The 16,908-nt window shown below is 52.9% G+C and overlaps 2 protein-coding genes across 2 annotated transcripts; both read left to right on the top strand.

Moving 5' to 3' along the window:
* Positions 1–6,627: 6,627 nt before the first annotated feature.
* Positions 6,628–10,677, top strand: INO80B (INO80 complex subunit B). The gene is made up of 5 exons (XM_058192450.1): positions 6,628–7,908; positions 7,985–8,174; positions 8,343–8,461; positions 9,000–9,175; positions 9,704–10,677. Exons 1-5 carry the CDS (start codon positions 7,848–7,850, stop codon positions 10,166–10,168), a joined length of 1,011 nt encoding a protein of 336 aa, XP_058048433.1. The 5' UTR covers positions 6,628–7,847; the 3' UTR covers positions 10,169–10,677.
* Positions 10,678–14,944: 4,267 nt separating this feature from the next.
* WBP1 (WW domain binding protein 1) lies at positions 14,945–16,751 on the top strand. Its single transcript, XM_058192854.1, has 4 exons — positions 14,945–15,178; positions 15,259–15,361; positions 15,440–15,601; positions 15,686–16,751. Exons 1-4 carry the CDS (start codon positions 15,095–15,097, stop codon positions 16,258–16,260), a joined length of 924 nt encoding a protein of 307 aa, XP_058048837.1. The 5' UTR covers positions 14,945–15,094; the 3' UTR covers positions 16,261–16,751.
* Positions 16,752–16,908: the final 157 nt, after the last annotated feature.

Genomic DNA, 16,908 nt, shown 5'->3' with positions numbered 1-16,908 from the left:
AATTGCCCGTTTGGCTGCAACAGAATTAATATGCAACAAAGGAAAGCGGTTCTTACAAATGCCCTGAGTCCTAGCGATGAAGGCTTAAGAGTTGCAACTGTGACTCTTAAAAAACTTACTTAAAATGGAAGAGTGATTTAGAATAGAATAACAGAGTTGGAAGGGACCTTGGAGGTCTTCTAGTCCAACCAGGGGTGAAATCCAGCAGGTTCTGGAGAACCGGTAGCGGAAATTTTGAGTAGTTCGAAAATTTTGTGGAAAATATCACCACTGGCTGGCCCCAGAGTGGGGTGGGGATGGAGATTTTGCAGTATCCTTCTCCTGCCATGCCCACCAAGCAAAGCCCACAGAACCGGTAGCAAAAAAAAATTGGATTTCACTATTGAGTCCAAGCCCCTGCTTAGGCAGGAGACCCTATACCATTTCAGACAAATGGTTATCCAATCTCTTCTTTAAAACTTCCAGTGTTGGAGCATTTACAACTTCTGGAGGCAAGTTGTTCCACTGATTAATTGTTCTAACTTCAGGAAATTGCTCTCCTTGATTAGTTTCCACCTGTTGCTCTTTGTCCTACCCTCAGGTGCTTTGGAGAATAGTTTGACTCCCTCTTCTTTGTGGCAGCCCCTGAGATATTGGAACACTGCTATCATGTCACTCTTAGTCCTTCTTTTCATCAGACATACCCAAACTAGACATTTGCAGGATAGGACCCATTCATCAGATGATCTGGAAACCTGAAAATCAAGGCAGGGAATTGCAGCCTCTTTTACCCACAATATCCAACCCAGTTGTCGGGGTACTCTTTAAAATTGAAGCCTTCATTCCCAAAGCTGGAGACCTTAACCCCTTTGGCCTCCGGTCACCAAGGGAGTGGCTTGAGAAGGAGGCCCTGCTGGTTGTCTTAATAGTGCCTAAAAGGGAAAACAGGAGAAGCAAAAGGAGAGGGAGAAAGCAAAATAGCAGGTAAGAGTTCCAGTAAGGCTGCAGTGGAGTGAGTCCTGGATCAGCCCTCTGTCTCGTCCACCTGGTGGCAGACTATCCAACCCTTCCTACTCGCCTGGTGTGGAGCTGCCAGGTGGCCTCTTAATGGTTCAATGTATTGCCCAGAGCCAGAAATGGGGTTAATTCTGTTGGGCAAGTCCTTCAAAGCGGAAACCTCCCTTCCCCTCCAAACCTGCCAGACCTTCCCAGATGTCAGGCAAGGAAAGAAAGCACCTGGGAGGGAAGGGCTGGGCTCGCCCACACCACTCAGGCAGGTACAGGGAATGCGGCTGCACCTTCCCTCTCGGCCTGGGCTGAGTTGGGAAAGTTCCTCCTGTTGGGAAACATCTGGGCCCAAGGTGGGGGGAGAAGGGGGGACATGCTTGCCACAACTTGATCTTAGCTGCCTCACACCAGAGGGGCGCAATGAGGAAAAAGGGTGCTGCTTTCTGGGTGGTTTCCTCCCAGTCAGGAGCAGCTTAAATTCTTCGGCGGTGGGGGAGGGGGAACCTGTCCACTGCTGCAGCCTGACTGGGGTATGTGGGGGTCCGAAAAACGGAGCCAGGATGGCCAGAGCTGAGATCTCCAGGGAAGCTTCAGGGCTCCTTCTGCGCCCAATCTGATTTTTCAAATGAAATTCTTTGGGGTTTGTGCAGAATCCTTGTTTCTCAGAATGCTCCTGGGACTGGAGGTATCCCCACCACCACCACCATCACCACCCCCCACCCCAGCAGAAGGGGCAGACATTCCCAGGCCAGAGAAAGAGCAGTCGGCTGACGGGGAAGAAAGCCTCAGCAGCACAGAGGCAACCTTGCTCCTTTGAGCCATGGAGCTTTGTGTTGTGACAGCCATTTTGTGAGGGTGCCTATTACAAGCTCTGGAAACTCCAGGTGTGCTTTTCAGCCTGCCCTCTGGAGCAAGGCCTGTGCTTCTTTATCCTCACAAGAGTGCTGCCTCGTGGGGGAGGGGCAGACACCACCTTTGTGTCTCACACCAGAAAGGGCAGAATGCTAGCCAGGGGCCTTCCTCTCACAGGGATGATGGCCAGCACAGGAGAAACATGCCAGGCCTTTTGTCAGAGCAGAAGGAACTGCCTCCTCTTAAACCTGATCATTGATTCCTGTGACTGTCCATGAGGACAGCTGTCCCAGCTCGGACCTCTCTTGGCCAAGCACTTTTGCCCCCACTGACCCCCCCAGCTGTTTCTGCCCTGCGTTGATCCATTGTGTGGTTCATAATGCATCTGCTTGTATTCTAGGATGCCAGGCTCAGATGATCCAGCTGGTGACTTCACTAGCTGGGGAATAGGGAGTGCTTCAGAGCACAAAGCACAGACTTCAGGAAGTTGGAATTCTGCTTGTTTTAACATGCATTTTCACTTGGCACCAAAATGACTCGGGGCTTCCTCTTTTACGTGTTACAAGTAAACATGAAATAAAAACAGATTGTGCGTCTCTTTCCCGTTTCCCCCCTCTATCCAGATTAATTCTTCTAGAATTTTTGTAACCATGTAAGCAAGAAATGCTCCTGGTGGCCCTTTGTGCATGCCTGCTTGACAGTGCCCAAAGAAAAGCTGGCTGTAGCTGTTTGCCAGATAGTGCTGGAAACTGTCTATTCCAACCCTACCACTATGTGAATGAACGGCCTTTATGGCAGTCAATGATGAATAAAATATACCTACATCAAAATACAAAGAGTTTCTGTAAGATGATAAAACATGTGCTGTAAGACAACTGGAAGTAGAAAAATAGCCAAAATAGGTTAAGAATAAAAAAATGATTCAACTAACTTGATAAGATGCTGGATCTATAAAATGCTTGATTTAATGTAATGCTTAGATCCTTAAATACTATTTTAATATATTACCAGATTTTTAACATTTGAAATCCTGGAATACTTAAGATTAAGACCTATTGATTGGGAAGCTCTATACCCTTTCAACACATTTATTACAATGCATCATTAACCGGCAAGGCTGTATACCAGTGATGGCTAACTGTTGTGACCCAGGTTCCTGGACCCAGACTCCTGGACTCGGATGATTCAGAAAATGAGGGAGAAGACCTGGCAAGCCCTGTTTCTCTTGAGCCCTCTCCCTCCCTGGCACCCACTCAAAGGGAGGAGGAGGGGCCGGCACGGCCTGATTCTCCCGGGCCTTCTTCTGATTTGGCAACGCCCCAAGAGCAGTTTTGGAGTGACGCAAGATTACGAAGACTTGATCGACGTGCGCAGCAGCGGAAGAGTTGGGACAAAGCCAAGTCATAATTGTCATGCAGTGACATCTGCAGAGACTATAAATAGGAGGCGGGACTTCCTGGTTTTTTGTCTTGGACAAAGCAATGAATTTGGCGCGAGCTAACTATTTCATGGAGGGAAGAATATATTCGTGAGTAATTCTGGCCTTATCTATAATTTCCTCGTTATCTCCAGAAACTTGGCAGGCCCGTGGGTAGACGTGGCCAGGACATGTATCTATGTAAATAAAAGGAAAAAAAAGGAAGGCCTCTGACGGACTCTTTGCTGGGAGTATTGGGGGAAGGGAAACAGAACACTAACCTTTTCTGGACCGAGTGCCCAAAGCACCCCCAAAATGCAATGTGCGTGTGTCCCCCGCAGATGCATCCCATCCCTGTGCATACGTGCGCCCTCCACATGCGCCCTGCTCCCCGTGTAGGCACACGCCCCCCCTGCATGTCTCCTGCACCCTGTGCATGTGTGGCAGAGACCCAAAGACCAGCTGGACGGCGGGAAACATGCACGCATGCGCAGTGGAGCTGAAATTGGGTGACGGCTCGCATGCCATCAGAGAGGGCGCTGTGTGCCACCTCTGGCATGCATGCCGTAGGTTCGCCATCACGGCTGTATACTGTCGTCCTGCCTATTTAACTTATATGCAGAGTACATCATGAGAAAGGCAGGGCTAGATGAATCAAAAGTTGGGATTAAGATTGCTGGGAAGTAATATCAACAACCTCAGATGTGCAGATGATACCACTCTAATGGCAGAAATTGAAAAGGAACTAAAGAGCCTCTTGATGTGGGTGAAGAAGGAGTGCAAAAGTTGGCTTGAAACTCAACATTAAGGAAACTAAGATCATGGCATCCGGCCCTCTTAATTCCTGGCAAATAGATGGGGAAGAAATGGAGGTAGTGACAGATTTTATTTTCCTGGGCTCCAAGATCACCACAGATGGGGATTGCAGCCAAGAAATTAAATGACACTTGCTCCTAGGGAGGAAAGCTGTGGCAAATCTAGACAGCATACTAAAAAGCAGAGACATCACCCTGCCAACAAAAGTGCGTATGGTCAAGGCTGTGGTTTTCCCAGTTGCAATGTATGGCTGTGAAGGTTGGACCATAAGAAAGGCTGAGCGCCAAAGAATCGAGGCCTTTGAACTCTGGTTCTGGAGAAGACTCCTGCGAGTCCCTTGGACTGCATGGCGAACAAACAAGTCAGTCCTAGAGGAGATCAACCCTGACTGCTCTTTAGAAGGCCAGATCCTGAAGATGAAACTGAAATACTTTGGCCACCTAATGAGAAGGAAGGACTCACTGGAGAAGAGCCTAATGCTGGGAACGATTGGGGGCAAAAGAAGGAAAAGGCAGAGAACGAGGTGCCAGGATGGAGTCACTGAAGCAGTTGGCGTGAGCTTAAATGGACTCCAGGGGATGGTAGAGGAGAGGAAGGCCTGGAGGGATGTTGTCCATGGGGTTGCGATGGGTCGGACGCAACTTTGCAACTAACAACAAATCATTATTGATAAACACCTTCCTAAAATCCCTTATCTTGCTACATTTGATTCTCCTCTGCATTCAACATGCCTTTCATATTTTTCTATGTGCCACGTGATTTTTGAATCCTTATCTTCAAGAAAATATTTTAGACAGATGCCATCTGAAGCATCTGGAATTTTGCACATCACAGATCTAAGTGTGTGTTGACACCACAGTAGAAAATTTCACGGACAAGAACTTCCACAGGTAGGCAGACATTTCCGATGGGGAATTTTCTTATATCCACCTCCATAAAATAGAATAGAATAGAATAGAATAGAATAGAATAGAATAGAATAGAATTTTTTATTGGCCAAGTGTGATTGGCCACACAAGGAATTTGTCTTGGTGCATATGGTCTCAGTGTACATAAAAGAAAAGATACGTTCATCAAGGTACAACATTTTCCAGGATGGCCAATGGGAGAATATCCAAATAAGCAAGAGCAAAAACTCTGAGATACTTTGGGAGACCCTGCTTTAGCTGTCCAGCTGCTGCTGGGTAAGTCCTAACTAGCCAGCTGGCTCAGTTGCCAAAAGCCTGGTCTGCTCTTCCTCTCTGTCCAGACCAATCTCTCTCCATTTCAGATTATCCCTTGAGCAATCAGATCCCATTTTTAAGAGCATTCGGGAGGAAGGGAGGAATAGCCCACCTTGTGCTGACTACCCTCATGTTCCAAAGGACACGTTCTCTCTGCTTGCCTGTCAATGCCAGCAGGACGAAGCCTCATGGCAGAAAATTCCACTAGCCAAATATGATGAATCCTCCCCTAAGCACCGGCATTCCCTTGGGCAGACCTGCATCCAGGCAGTGCCACATTAGGTGCCCTCTGGATAAGCTCAGGCAGAGACACCAGAGTTCATAAAGAAATTGGGCTGGAGGAACTGCCTGCAGAGCTCAGAGATAGGATTACTGCAAGGCACAGATCTGGGGAAGGCTAAAATGAAATTTCTGCTGCACTGGAGCACAGTGTCCTCCATAATTCATTTGGCACAACAAGGACTCTTCCAAGAGCTGGTCACTCAGTCAAACTCAGCAATCGGGAGAGAAGGGCCTTAGTAAAAGAGGTGACCAAGAACCCGATGTCACTCTGACTGAGCTCCAGAGATCCTGTGTGGAGATGGGACAGAGTTCCAGAAAGACAACCATCACTGCAGCAATCCACCAATCTGGGCTTTATGAAGAGTGGCTAGATGGAACCTTCTCTTCTGTGCAAAATACATGAAAGGCCGCTTGGAGTTTGCATAAAAGCACCTGAAGAACTCTCAGACTGTGAAGAACAAGATTCTCTGGTCTGATGAAACCAAGATTGAACTGTTTGGCCTCAATTTTAAATGTTGTTTTGAGGAAACCAGGCACCGCTCATCACCTGCCCAATATCATCATCCCAACAGTGAAGCTTGGTGGTGGCAGCTTCATGCCCTGGGGGCTGGGAGACTGGTCAGGATGGAGGGAAAGTTAAAAGCAGCAAAGTACAGGAATATCCTCAATAAAGACCTGTTCCACAGCGCTGAGGACCTCATACTGGGCCAAAGAGTCATTTTCGAATACGAGGATCCTAAGCACACAGTCAAGACAACCCATGAGTGGCTTAGGGACAACTGTGAATGTCCTAGAGTGGCCCAGCCAGAGCCCTGACCTCAACCCTATGGAACATCTCTGGAAAGACTGAAAATGGCCGTCCACCAGCAGTAGCCATTCAATCTGACTGAGACAATTTGCAAAGATTGGCAGAAAATCCCCCAATCCAGGTGTGCAAAGCTTGTTGCATCATACCCAAAATGACTCCAGGCTGTAATTGTTGCCAAAGATTTCTTCAACAAAGTACTGAGTGAAGGGTCTGAATACTTATGCCAATGCGATATTTCAAGTTTTTTTCTTTTTAATAAATTTTACAGACATTTCTAAAATTGTTTTCACTTTGTCATTATGGGGTACCAGTGTAGATTAATGAGAAAAAAAATATGAATTTCAACGACTTAGAATTAGGCTGCAGCATAACAACATTGAGAAGCGAAGAGGGAGTGCGCTGTGTATTGTGTTCCTCTTGCATTGGAAATTGAGCAAGGGTTCCCCCTTTGCACCTCCTCGAAAGGGATGTCAAAAGTGACATTTCTGATTCTCATTTGACAGGAGGAGCGTGTCAAGCAGCTAAGAAAAGCGGCCCTCCGAAGCCCTGCCCTCCCTTAGTTCAGCGCATCGTGGCCGTCCTGACAGCTGGATTGTTGATGGTCCCTGAAGCGCCCAGGCTGGGCTCGATGCTGAGCTCAAGGCAGGCTCTGCGCTTCCTCCAGGAAGACTGCGCGCGCACGCACGGGGGGGGCTAGGAGTGGCCACCGTGTGCACCCCCACCCACCACACGCAGAGCAGGAACCGCTGCCGGAGACCCAAAGAGGCGCCCGCCTTTTGCCGGGCCTGGTTATGAGGAGCGACCTGAGGGTCACTGCGCAGCGGCGATCCACAAACCGGGCTCCCTTTAGCTCCTGACGGGGAAGCGGCCGAGGGGCCTCCGCCCTCGTCCGCCGTATGCAGGCCTAACTGGGGAGAACGGGGGGCGGGGCCCGTCTGCCGGAGGACTAAGGCGCGTCCCTGGGAGCAGCGCGGCCGGTTTTCCGCCCCCGCCCTGCCCCGCCGGGTGCTCCTCTCTCCCGCTCGGGGACGGGAAGGATTCACCCCATCCCCCGTGCAGAAGCCACGGACGCTGCGCGATTACTCGCTTTTGTCCCTAATTGGCCGCCGTCTCGATCGGCGGTTTCCGGCGATTCCAGGTTGCGACTCCCGCGGCCCGCTGGGAATTCTGGGAGTTGAAGGCCAACCCTGCTTGAAGTGGCTGGAGCTGCGAAACCGATCGAGCTGCCCCGCGGGGCCTCTCCCTCTGCGCCTCCCGTCTCCGCTGTCTCGACCTCCTTGGGGGCTGAAGCGGGGTGCCAGCCGCTCGTCGGCCGCACCCGGAGGAGAGACGGCCGTAACCCACGGCCACTGAGGCGCCTGCGCCGCGTCACCCCTGGCGGGCGGGGCCGCCTGCCTTGAACTTCCGGCTCCGGTTCCTTCCGGGGGAAGAGGAACGGCGGCGCTCCCGCCGGCGGCCAAGGATGAGCAAGGCGTGGCGTCGCGCGGAGGCCGCGGGCGGCAGGATGGAGGGCGGCCGGCGGGGTAAGCGGGGCCCGGCGGGGCGGCCGGCCGGGGGCGCCGCTGCCTGGCGGGGACCTGAGCGGCTCGTTCTTGGCAGGCGAGGCGGCAGCGGCGGCGGAGGATCCGGGCGGGCACGGCGCCCACAAGAAGAAGCACAAGAAGCACAAAAAGAAGCACAAGAAGCGGCACCACCGAGAGGAGCCCGGCCTGGACCCCGCAGTCGCCCTGCCCAAGCCGCAGCTGAAGCTCAAGATCAAGCTGGGCGGTCAGATCCTGGGCACCAAGAGGTAGGCGGGCGCCTCTTCCCTGCCGGCTGTCGCCCGGCCTGGCCCGCGGTCGGTGGCCGGGGGAGGGAGGGGGCACCTTTGCTTCCCCCGGGGGCCCTCCGGGGCTGAGCTAACCGGCCGCTTCTGCCACGCCCCGCTCGAAGCCCCCCCCTGCTCTTCTCCCTCCAGTGTCCCAACCTTCAGCGTGATCCCCGAGAGGCCCCGCTCCCCCTCCCCACTGATGGGGGCAGACGACGAGGAGGAGCCCATGGAAGGCGTGCCCATCGAACAGTACCGGGCGTGGCTGGGTGAGCGGCACCGGCTCTGAACATTCTTTGGGTGGGAAGGAGTACAAGCAGCGGGTCCCTTCTTTCCATCCAGAGTGATTGCTTAGCCACGCCAGCTCTTCCTATTTACTCTGGAGAGCTGCCAGACAAGCTTCCAGGTCTAACCCCAGTCAGATAATTATTTCCCGCTTTTGTCCTAGCAGGTGCCTCTTCGTCCTCACAGTATGTGGCCATTGTCTAATACCTAAAACCAAAGAGCTGTGAGAGTTGAAAGGGGGGGGGATTGAAGGGCTGTATAATTTTCCCAATGAAAACAACCCCTTTTAGAGTAGAATTCCATAGATTGTTATTGCTCGTTGCAGCTGATAGAGGAAGACTTACCAATGCTGTTGTTTTCTTAATAAACTTTCTCAAAGGTTTGCTGCCATCTTGACATCTCCTTATTCTTTGGTACTCATCCCGCATATGCTGAATTAAATGCCAACATACAAATTAGCATCAAAAAAGAAGGTGTTCATCTCCCTGGCCAGACTCAAGCTGAATCCTCTTCTCTCCGCAGATGAAGACAGCAACCTGGAGCCATCCCCGTTGCCAGAACTTGATCCAGAAATGGGCTTCCCAGCACGGGAGGAAGAAGAGGAGCAGCGGTGGCTGGATGCCCTGGAGCGTGGGGAGCTGGATGACAACGGGGAACTGAAAAAAGAGGTGGATGAGTCCCTGCTCACTGCCCGGCAGGTGAGGAACTAGGCCTAATGCAAGAATTTCCTGTGGCCAAGAAGACCACTGAGCAATGAAGAAACCCTTTATCCACGGCAGCATCAGTGAGCTCAGATGGGGGAAGGAAAGAGGATCTTAGGAGTCCCCAGCTACTTTACTCGGCTAAATGTCTTCCTAGCAGCCAGGCAGGTGTCTCTTCTACAGTCATGCCAGGTGGAAAGTCAGCCTCCTTCCTTCTGAACTTCAGGACCTTCCTGTCTACATTTGATCTATACCCCTCCTCAGCCCCATAATCCTAGTTGCCACTTCTAAGAGCAGAGGGGGCATTCAACCTGGGTTGGGTCCAGAGAGGAGGATGTAGGGTGTGTAGCCAAGGAGGATCTCTCCCATATCAAGATGGCATTAGGGAAGGCCCTTTGTTGGGATAGCATAATTTCTCTGGTACCTCCTGGCTGTTAGTGATGCCATAAGGCACTGAGGCCTTCCTCTTGCCTCTGCATCTAGATGGGTGTTGTCAGCCATCCCTTCTCCTCTTTCTGTCCACAGAAAGCCCTCTTGCACAAACAGCAGAGTCAGCCCTTGCTGGAGCTGCCCATGGGATACAAGGCCAAGGAGCTGACAGAGGAGATGCTGGTGAAGCGAGAAGAACGGGCTCGTAAGCGGCGGCTCCAAGCTGCTAAAAAGGCCGAGGAAAACAAGAATCAAACCATTGAGCGCCTCACCAAGACCAGCAAGGCCAAAGTGAAGACGCTGCGTGAGCGCAAGGCCAAAAGCTCGGCAGTCCCCACAGTGAGCTACCGCAGTGCTGCTTCTGGAATCACCGTCTCCTTCCCACCAGGAACTTCCCTGCCCATGTTGCCCTCCCTCCCGAGGGTAGTGCCTCTCCCCATGCCATGTGGGGTTATCGGCTGTCCCAACCTCAAGCGGTACTCCTGTTCCCGCACTGGGATCCCTCTTTGTAGCTTGGATTGTTACAAAAAGAACCTGCTGCTTCAGGAGGTGCCAGCATAGGCACTCTGGTGGACTGTTGGTGCCCAGCCATCACCCTAAAGGCCTCTGTGGTCTGGAAGGGGCGTGCCAGCCCTGTTCCCAGGTGGCTGTGGGCAGAGGGGCAAGATGTGGTGTCCAAACAGCCTTGGGATCTGTACGGCAGCCAATTTAGCAACAAGCACATCTCTGGCTGTGCACAATGCGAGCCCCTTGGACAGCTCTTCTTGCTGCAGTGACCGTGTTGGAAATGGAGGGCTCTGTTCCCCATGAGCTGCAGTGGGGAGGAGAGGACAGGACCATGGTGTGTGTGTGTGTGTGTGTGTGTGTAGGGACTTGGAAGATGGTGCCAGTGTTGACAGGCATTATTTCTTGCCTTTCTGGGGGTTGCTGCTTCTCAAGACTGATGGAAGCAGCAGTACTCTTTGTCATTTGTATAGGATGCAGAGAAAAGTGGCTGGTTGCTGGCAGGTCTTCACTAAGTCAGGCAGGAAAATTGATTTATTGTCACATTAAAGATACCCTGAAACTAACTTGAGAAACCCAGATGGGCTCCTTGTTCCTCAGTTTTTTCTACCAGGGAGCTCTCCAAGGAGAAACTGGGAAGGTTTAAGAGAGATTTTGGCAAGTGATTTCAGAGAAGCTACCAGTTGCAGTGGCTGCAGGTCCATCTACTTTCCCCCTGCCCTTGGTACTGCCCAGCCGCTTAGCCTAGCATTGCTGGGACTGGCCAGAATCTGTAAGTGATTTCAAGTAGTGGTTTCTGTCTTGTGAGGGCTTTGGGTGAGAGGACCCTCAGCCCTGTGGGTGCCGTTGAGTGTGGTTCCTGGGTTGCCCATGAAGATGCCAGTGTGGTTATGGGGAAGGAAAGGTTGAGTTTGGGGTGCCCCATGTACTAATCCTCTCCCTGAATTGTTGCCCAAAGCTGGGGAGAATGAGGCAATCCATGCGGTTGGTGGGAGGGTCACCTGAATGCCAGTGACAACTGGTTATGTGTTCAGGGCCAAGGGGCAGGAATGTGTGGATGGGGGAAAGAGGGTTCAGACTGAAACATGGAAGGTTTACTCAGAATCCTGCATTTGCAATAGCACAACTTTGTCTCTGGGTAGGTTTATGTCTCCGCCTCAACTTGGGACCCTCCTGGTCTTGAGGCTTGTGCTGATGGAATAATTAGGTGCTCTGGTCAGAAAGGCTTTGTCCCAGATTCCTTGTGTGTTGATTGCAGCCATTCCTGGAACAAGAGACGTTCAGATCACCTGGAGTGGTGGTGTAACTTGTTTTTGAACTTGCCCTCTCCCTTCCTTCCCTTGACTGCGGGAACTGCATTGTCTTGCCATGTTACTGGTCCACTGCCAGTTAATTTCCAAGAGCAATTTAAGGCACTGCTAATTCCCCATTATGCCCTATCTTGCTTGGGGTAGAGGTTGCCAGCTAAGTCTCCTCTCCAATCAAGGGAGGCAGGAGGATGAAGTGGTTGGAGCAGTAGTGGGTTCCACTTACCTTCCCTATCAGTTCGGACTGGGAGAGTCCGTGTGTGCTTGCTTCGCTTGCACATGGCGCTTCTGTGCATGCACAGAACCTTCTGCACATGCAGAGCGTGATGACGTCTGGGTGGGTGGGTGGAGCCTCCTACTGCCGCCACTACCGGTTTTCCTGAACCGGGGTGAACCAGTAGAAACCCACCACTGGGTTGGAGCAGGCATTCTCTGGGGAGGGGTAGTGTAAACCTGACCCACTGGTAAGAGTGGCCTTTTCATTTCCAAGAAATGTCAAGATCTGGCTGTTCAGGATTCCTGATGGAAATTACCTTCACTTTTCCCAAAGAACCCCTATACTCTGAAATAAATTGAAACCTATACTATACCAGTTTAGGTCAGCAGCTAAGGCATCGGAGTAGAACCGGGCAACTGCCAGTTCTAATCCTGCCTTAGGCAGAAAGCCAAGTGGGCTAGTCACTTTCTCAAGCCTAAGAGGTTCTTGCAAACACTTCTGAAAAACATCAGGAAGACTGCAGGGATTTTGATCAGGCAGTCTCAGAGAATTGGACATGATTGGAAGAAAAAAAGTTGAAACTGAAACAACCCCCCACTATTCTTAATTCCATAGTGCGTAGATCAGTGTTTTTATTGCCCCAAAGCAGGGGTGAAATGCTCCCGGATCGGACCAGATCATGCGATCCAGTAGCGATGGCGGCTGCTGGTTCGGAGGACCGGTAGCAAAAATCCCTGGCCCCGCCCCCCCTGTCTGCTGAGCTGCACCATCAGCAGAGGGTTTTTTTTTACTTTTAAAAGAAGGTTTTGCTTCAGCCGAAACCTGCCTTTAAAAGTAAAAAAAAGCCTTTGAGGATCCCGCCCCTCAGCTGAGATCGGCAGCCTTTAAACTTAAAAATAAATAAAATTAAAGGCTACTCTGGGGATCTCACCTGAGTTCCTCATCAGCAGAACCTTAAAAAACATGTTTTCTGTAGAAAACATGTAGAAAACTTCCTTTTAAAAGAGTCTAAGCCACTTACCTGATTACTGATCAACCTCATGGCTTTTCTCACAGCCGGAAAGCCCATGTTTTGCTTTTAGCATTAGACTGAACTAATCTAAACTGAGCTAATCTATTTCACCACTGAGTGATTAATGCTGTCTGGCTGAGGAACTCTGGGAATTGAAGTCCACAATAAAATAAAATAATAAAATAAAATATTTGTGCAGCTTTCTGGGATTTGGTGTGTTTCTGTAGTGTTTCACTCTAACTACACAAACACAAAATCTCAGAAAGTTGTATGTGGCATTGTGTGTGTGTGTAAAGTGTGAAAGTTGGTTTTTGAGCTTTTTGTGGCTGTGTGAAGTGCAGCTGCTTTTACATTGTGTGTGAGTCAGTTGTGTTGTGTATGTGTAATGTGTGAAAGTTGGTTTTTGAGCTTTTTGTAGCAGTGTGAAGTGCAGCTGCTTTTACATTGTGTGTGAGTCATTTGTGTTGTGTGTGTAAAGTGTGAAAGTTGGTTTTTGGTACCTCATTGTTTTTTTATACTTTTGTTTATTTTTATTATTTATTGTTATTGGCCACGCCCACCCAGCAATCTGACCAAGCCACGCCCACCAATTAAGCCACGCCCACAGAACCGGTAGAGAAAATTTTTAGATTTCACCCCTGCCCCAAAGGTGCTTTTTCAAAAGGCAACAGGACTTTGTTTTTGTTTAAAGATGTTTCACTTCTCACCCAAGAAGCTTCTTCAGTTCTGAATGAATGGTTGCCTTTTGAAAAAGCACCATGAACAAACAAGATCTGGATGACAAAGAATCTCCATAGATACTTTTGTTGTATGACTTAATATATTTTTATAAATAGGAAAATGAAAAAGACATGGACATAATTATTTGTATCCCTTAGAACAAGGGTGTCAAACTCAAGGTCCAGGGCCCAGATCCGGCCCACGGGATGCATAGATTCACTCACTGGCCCGCCCTGGAAACAGCAAAGGACCAGCCTCAGAGACATCTATGCTAACGAAAACAGAGCTTGGGAGGGCCACGCACCCCCTGCCCAGGCTTCATTTGCAGCCGCGACGGCCTCCAGCCCTCTGACAACAAAAACGGAGCTCAGGAAGACCTCACGTGGCTCGGCCAGGCTCTGTTTTCCGCTGCGACAGCTTCCTGCAACCTTCTGACAACAAAAACAGAACCCCCCCCCAGCTCTGTTTTTGCTGGCAGACGGCTGCAGGAGGCCGATGTGGCCAAAATGAAGCCTTGATGTGTGACATCGAGCTGGCCATGGCCCCTCCGCCCCCCCTCAAACAACCCTGATGTGGCCCTCAGTGAAATCAAGTTTGACAGCCCTGCCTGAGAAGTTAGAAGTCACTTATGGAATGTAGTGATTTCACAAGCAGAATATTTGTCCCACGGGATACGGTTGGTTTAGAAATGTGAAATATAAATTACCATCACAGGCATTTTCAATCTCAGTCAGCCTGTTTTAATGCAAAAAACGTATTTAGGCAGTTTGCATTATGTGCAGCATAGTAAACACGGACAAGAAAAGGGCAGTGTCGTCTGAGGAGGACGCCTATAGCCAAGCATGTTAAAGGGCAACTCTACCGAACCAATATGCCGGAAGAGCTTCACGTTCCCCGCATTGAGCTTGTTAATGTGCCCAGAAGGTTAAGCTCCATGGGAAGGCAGCTAGCCCGCTCCAAGAGGAAAACTGGCGTCAGACTGAGCAGATGGTTTAACGCCAAAGGGGATCTTGGCTGGCTTGTATCGAACTGCAACAACGCACCAACCACCTGATTGAAATCCAGAGATAAAGGGCGACTTTGCGAAACGTGCATTGACGAGCCAGTCCTAGAAGGTCCCTTGGAGGGATGAAACAAAGCCGGCCTCCTGGTATGTGGCAGCAAGGCTGGAAACGAAGAGGCGGCCTCTGACGCTCGGCGGGGGCATCTTGAGGCTCCCCCGGGGCCGCTCAAGGAGCCCCCAGGCCAGAGGGCCCGGAAGTGGCGGCAGCCAGAAGTCTTGCCTTCCCTCCTCGTCACGGAGTGGCCTGCGCATCCCTCCCTTCCTATTGGTCCGCAAGAGGTCGGCTGCCACTTCTCCAACCGGATGGCCGATGCGCACGTCAATCTTCCTAGGGCCAGCCCAGTCCTCGGCGCCGGAGGGCGGAGCCGGATCCGAGTGGCGCAGGGTGGTCAGCCGTCCGCGGGGCGGGCCCTCCGCTCGCCTTTGTCTGCTGTTGTTAGGGGCGAAGGCGACGTCTGATTGGGTGGCGGGCAAGGTCGCCGCGTAGCCGATTGGGGACCGGCCCCCGGGAGAAGGCCATTGGCGGCGGGCGGCGGCGGGGCGGGGGCAGCGCCGGGAACTATGGCGGCAGCGGCGGCCCGGGCGACGAGGCGAGGGGGGCGACGGGGCGGGATGGACGCGTGGGCGGAGGCGGGCCGCCGTCCGGGCCGACCGTAGGGCCGCCATGGAAGTGCCGCGGCCGCCTCCGTCGGGCAGGGAGGCGCAGTCCGGGTGGGGCGGGGCGGCGCTGCTGGGCCGGGAGCGACAGGTGAGGCGCGGCGGGCGGGGGGAGACGGGGGGGGGCAGGGGGAGATGGGCGGGGCTGACGGTGCTGCTGTATCCCGGCAGGCCCGCGAGCTCTGTCCCGGCGTGAAGAGCCAGCCGTACGTGTGCGAGACGGGCCACTGCTGCGGCGAGACCGGCTGTTGCATCTACTACTACGAGCTCTGGTGTAAGCGGGGGGGTGGGGGACGGGGCGGCGGGGGCGGCATCGTCTCTGCGCCCGGCTGACCGCCTGTCCCTCCCGCAGGGTTCTGGCTGCTCTGGACGGTCCTGATCCTGTTCAGCTGTTGCTGCGCCTACCGGCACCGCCGCGCCAAGTTGCGCCTGCAGCAGCAGCAGCGGCAGCGCGAGATCAACCTCATTGCCTACCACGGTGCCTGCAACTACCCGCCCTCCGCGGGGGAGCTCCGTGAGTGGCCCGCCCTGCGCGCCCAGGAGGGGTGGCCCGCCCGACTTTCCCGGCCCTGAGCTCCTCGCCTCTCCTCCCTTGCAGGGATGCTGGCCTCCTTCAAGCTGCCGGCCTACGAGGAGGTGGCCCGGCGCCCCGCCACGCCGCCGCCCCCCTACAGCAGCAGCGCCGCCGCCGTCCTCGGGGGCTCCAGCACCTTGACGCTGAGCGGCAGCTCCGAGAACTGCACCAGTTGCTCCTGCGAGTCGAGCTGCCTGACCTCCCCCGGCAGCACCTCCTTGTCGGCTACCAGCCCCAGCGAACGGGAGGCCGAGGGCAGCTGCGGCCGCCCCGTGCGGGACGGCTGGGAGCGGGCGGCCGCTTCCCACAAGCAGGCCCTCTTCTCTTCAGACGTGGAGCTCTTCGGAAGCGACTCGCGGCGCCTCTCCGAGGGGCCCGACGCCCGAGAAGAAAGTAGCTACGCGCGGCACCGGCGCCTGACTGGGGACTCCGGGATCGAGGTGGGCCGAGGCCAAGACGAGGAAGAGGCTGCGGGCGAGGACAGCGAGGAAGAGGAGGGTGGGCGCTTGCTTGGCAAAGGGGCGGCCTGCAGTCAGCACGGGGAGCCCTCTGAAGGGGGCGCCGAGGAACTGGCCACCTCACCAACGTTGCCTGTCTGAAGGGGGGCTTTTGTGCTCTGTTGCACCGCCCACCTGGAGACTGAGCTGCCTCTTGTTCACTGTGGAGAACTACCGCCTTATCCTCACTTCTCTGCCCAGCCATATGGATGCCTCCTTGGTCCTCTCCTGCTCTGCCGTTACCACTCCACTCCCTCCTTAGTGCTGGCTTGGGAGCCTTCTGGGGACAGGAACCCAGAGCCCTTGGCAGCAGCTAGGGCAGAGGGGAGCTACCTGCTGGATCATAACTATAGTGATAGTGTATGTGTGGTTCCTGCTGCGCTCCAGCTTTGATGTAAGACATGGCGAAGGTGAAGGCGCGGCACCTCCCCATTTCCAGGTTGCACTGGGGTTTGCTGGTTGCATGAAGGGATGGCTGTTGCCAACACCGGTTCTGCCCTGGGAGCGGGGAGCTGGCCTTCCCGTTGGCCAGTGTCCTACCAGCACCTGGTAGCACTGTGTGCTTCTTATTAAACAGATGTGGAAAATCCTGACTCGGAGGCATTTTCCATTGTGTGCTGGTGGTAGGTGGGGCATCAGTGTAATAACCAGTTGTAACATCCAGCCTGCCAGGTTCATTCATCATGTGAAGCTGCTCTAAATGGCATGGAGAACGTTCCCTTCAGTGGTGGATGAAGCAGGCCAGCCTAC

The sequence above is a fragment of the Ahaetulla prasina genome, chromosome 8 (assembly GCF_028640845.1).
Source record: "Ahaetulla prasina isolate Xishuangbanna chromosome 8, ASM2864084v1, whole genome shotgun sequence".
Lineage (NCBI taxonomy): Eukaryota > Metazoa > Chordata > Lepidosauria > Squamata > Colubridae > Ahaetulla > Ahaetulla prasina.
The sequence above is the reverse complement of the archived record's forward strand: the minus strand, read 5'-3'. Positions and strand labels throughout refer to the sequence as shown.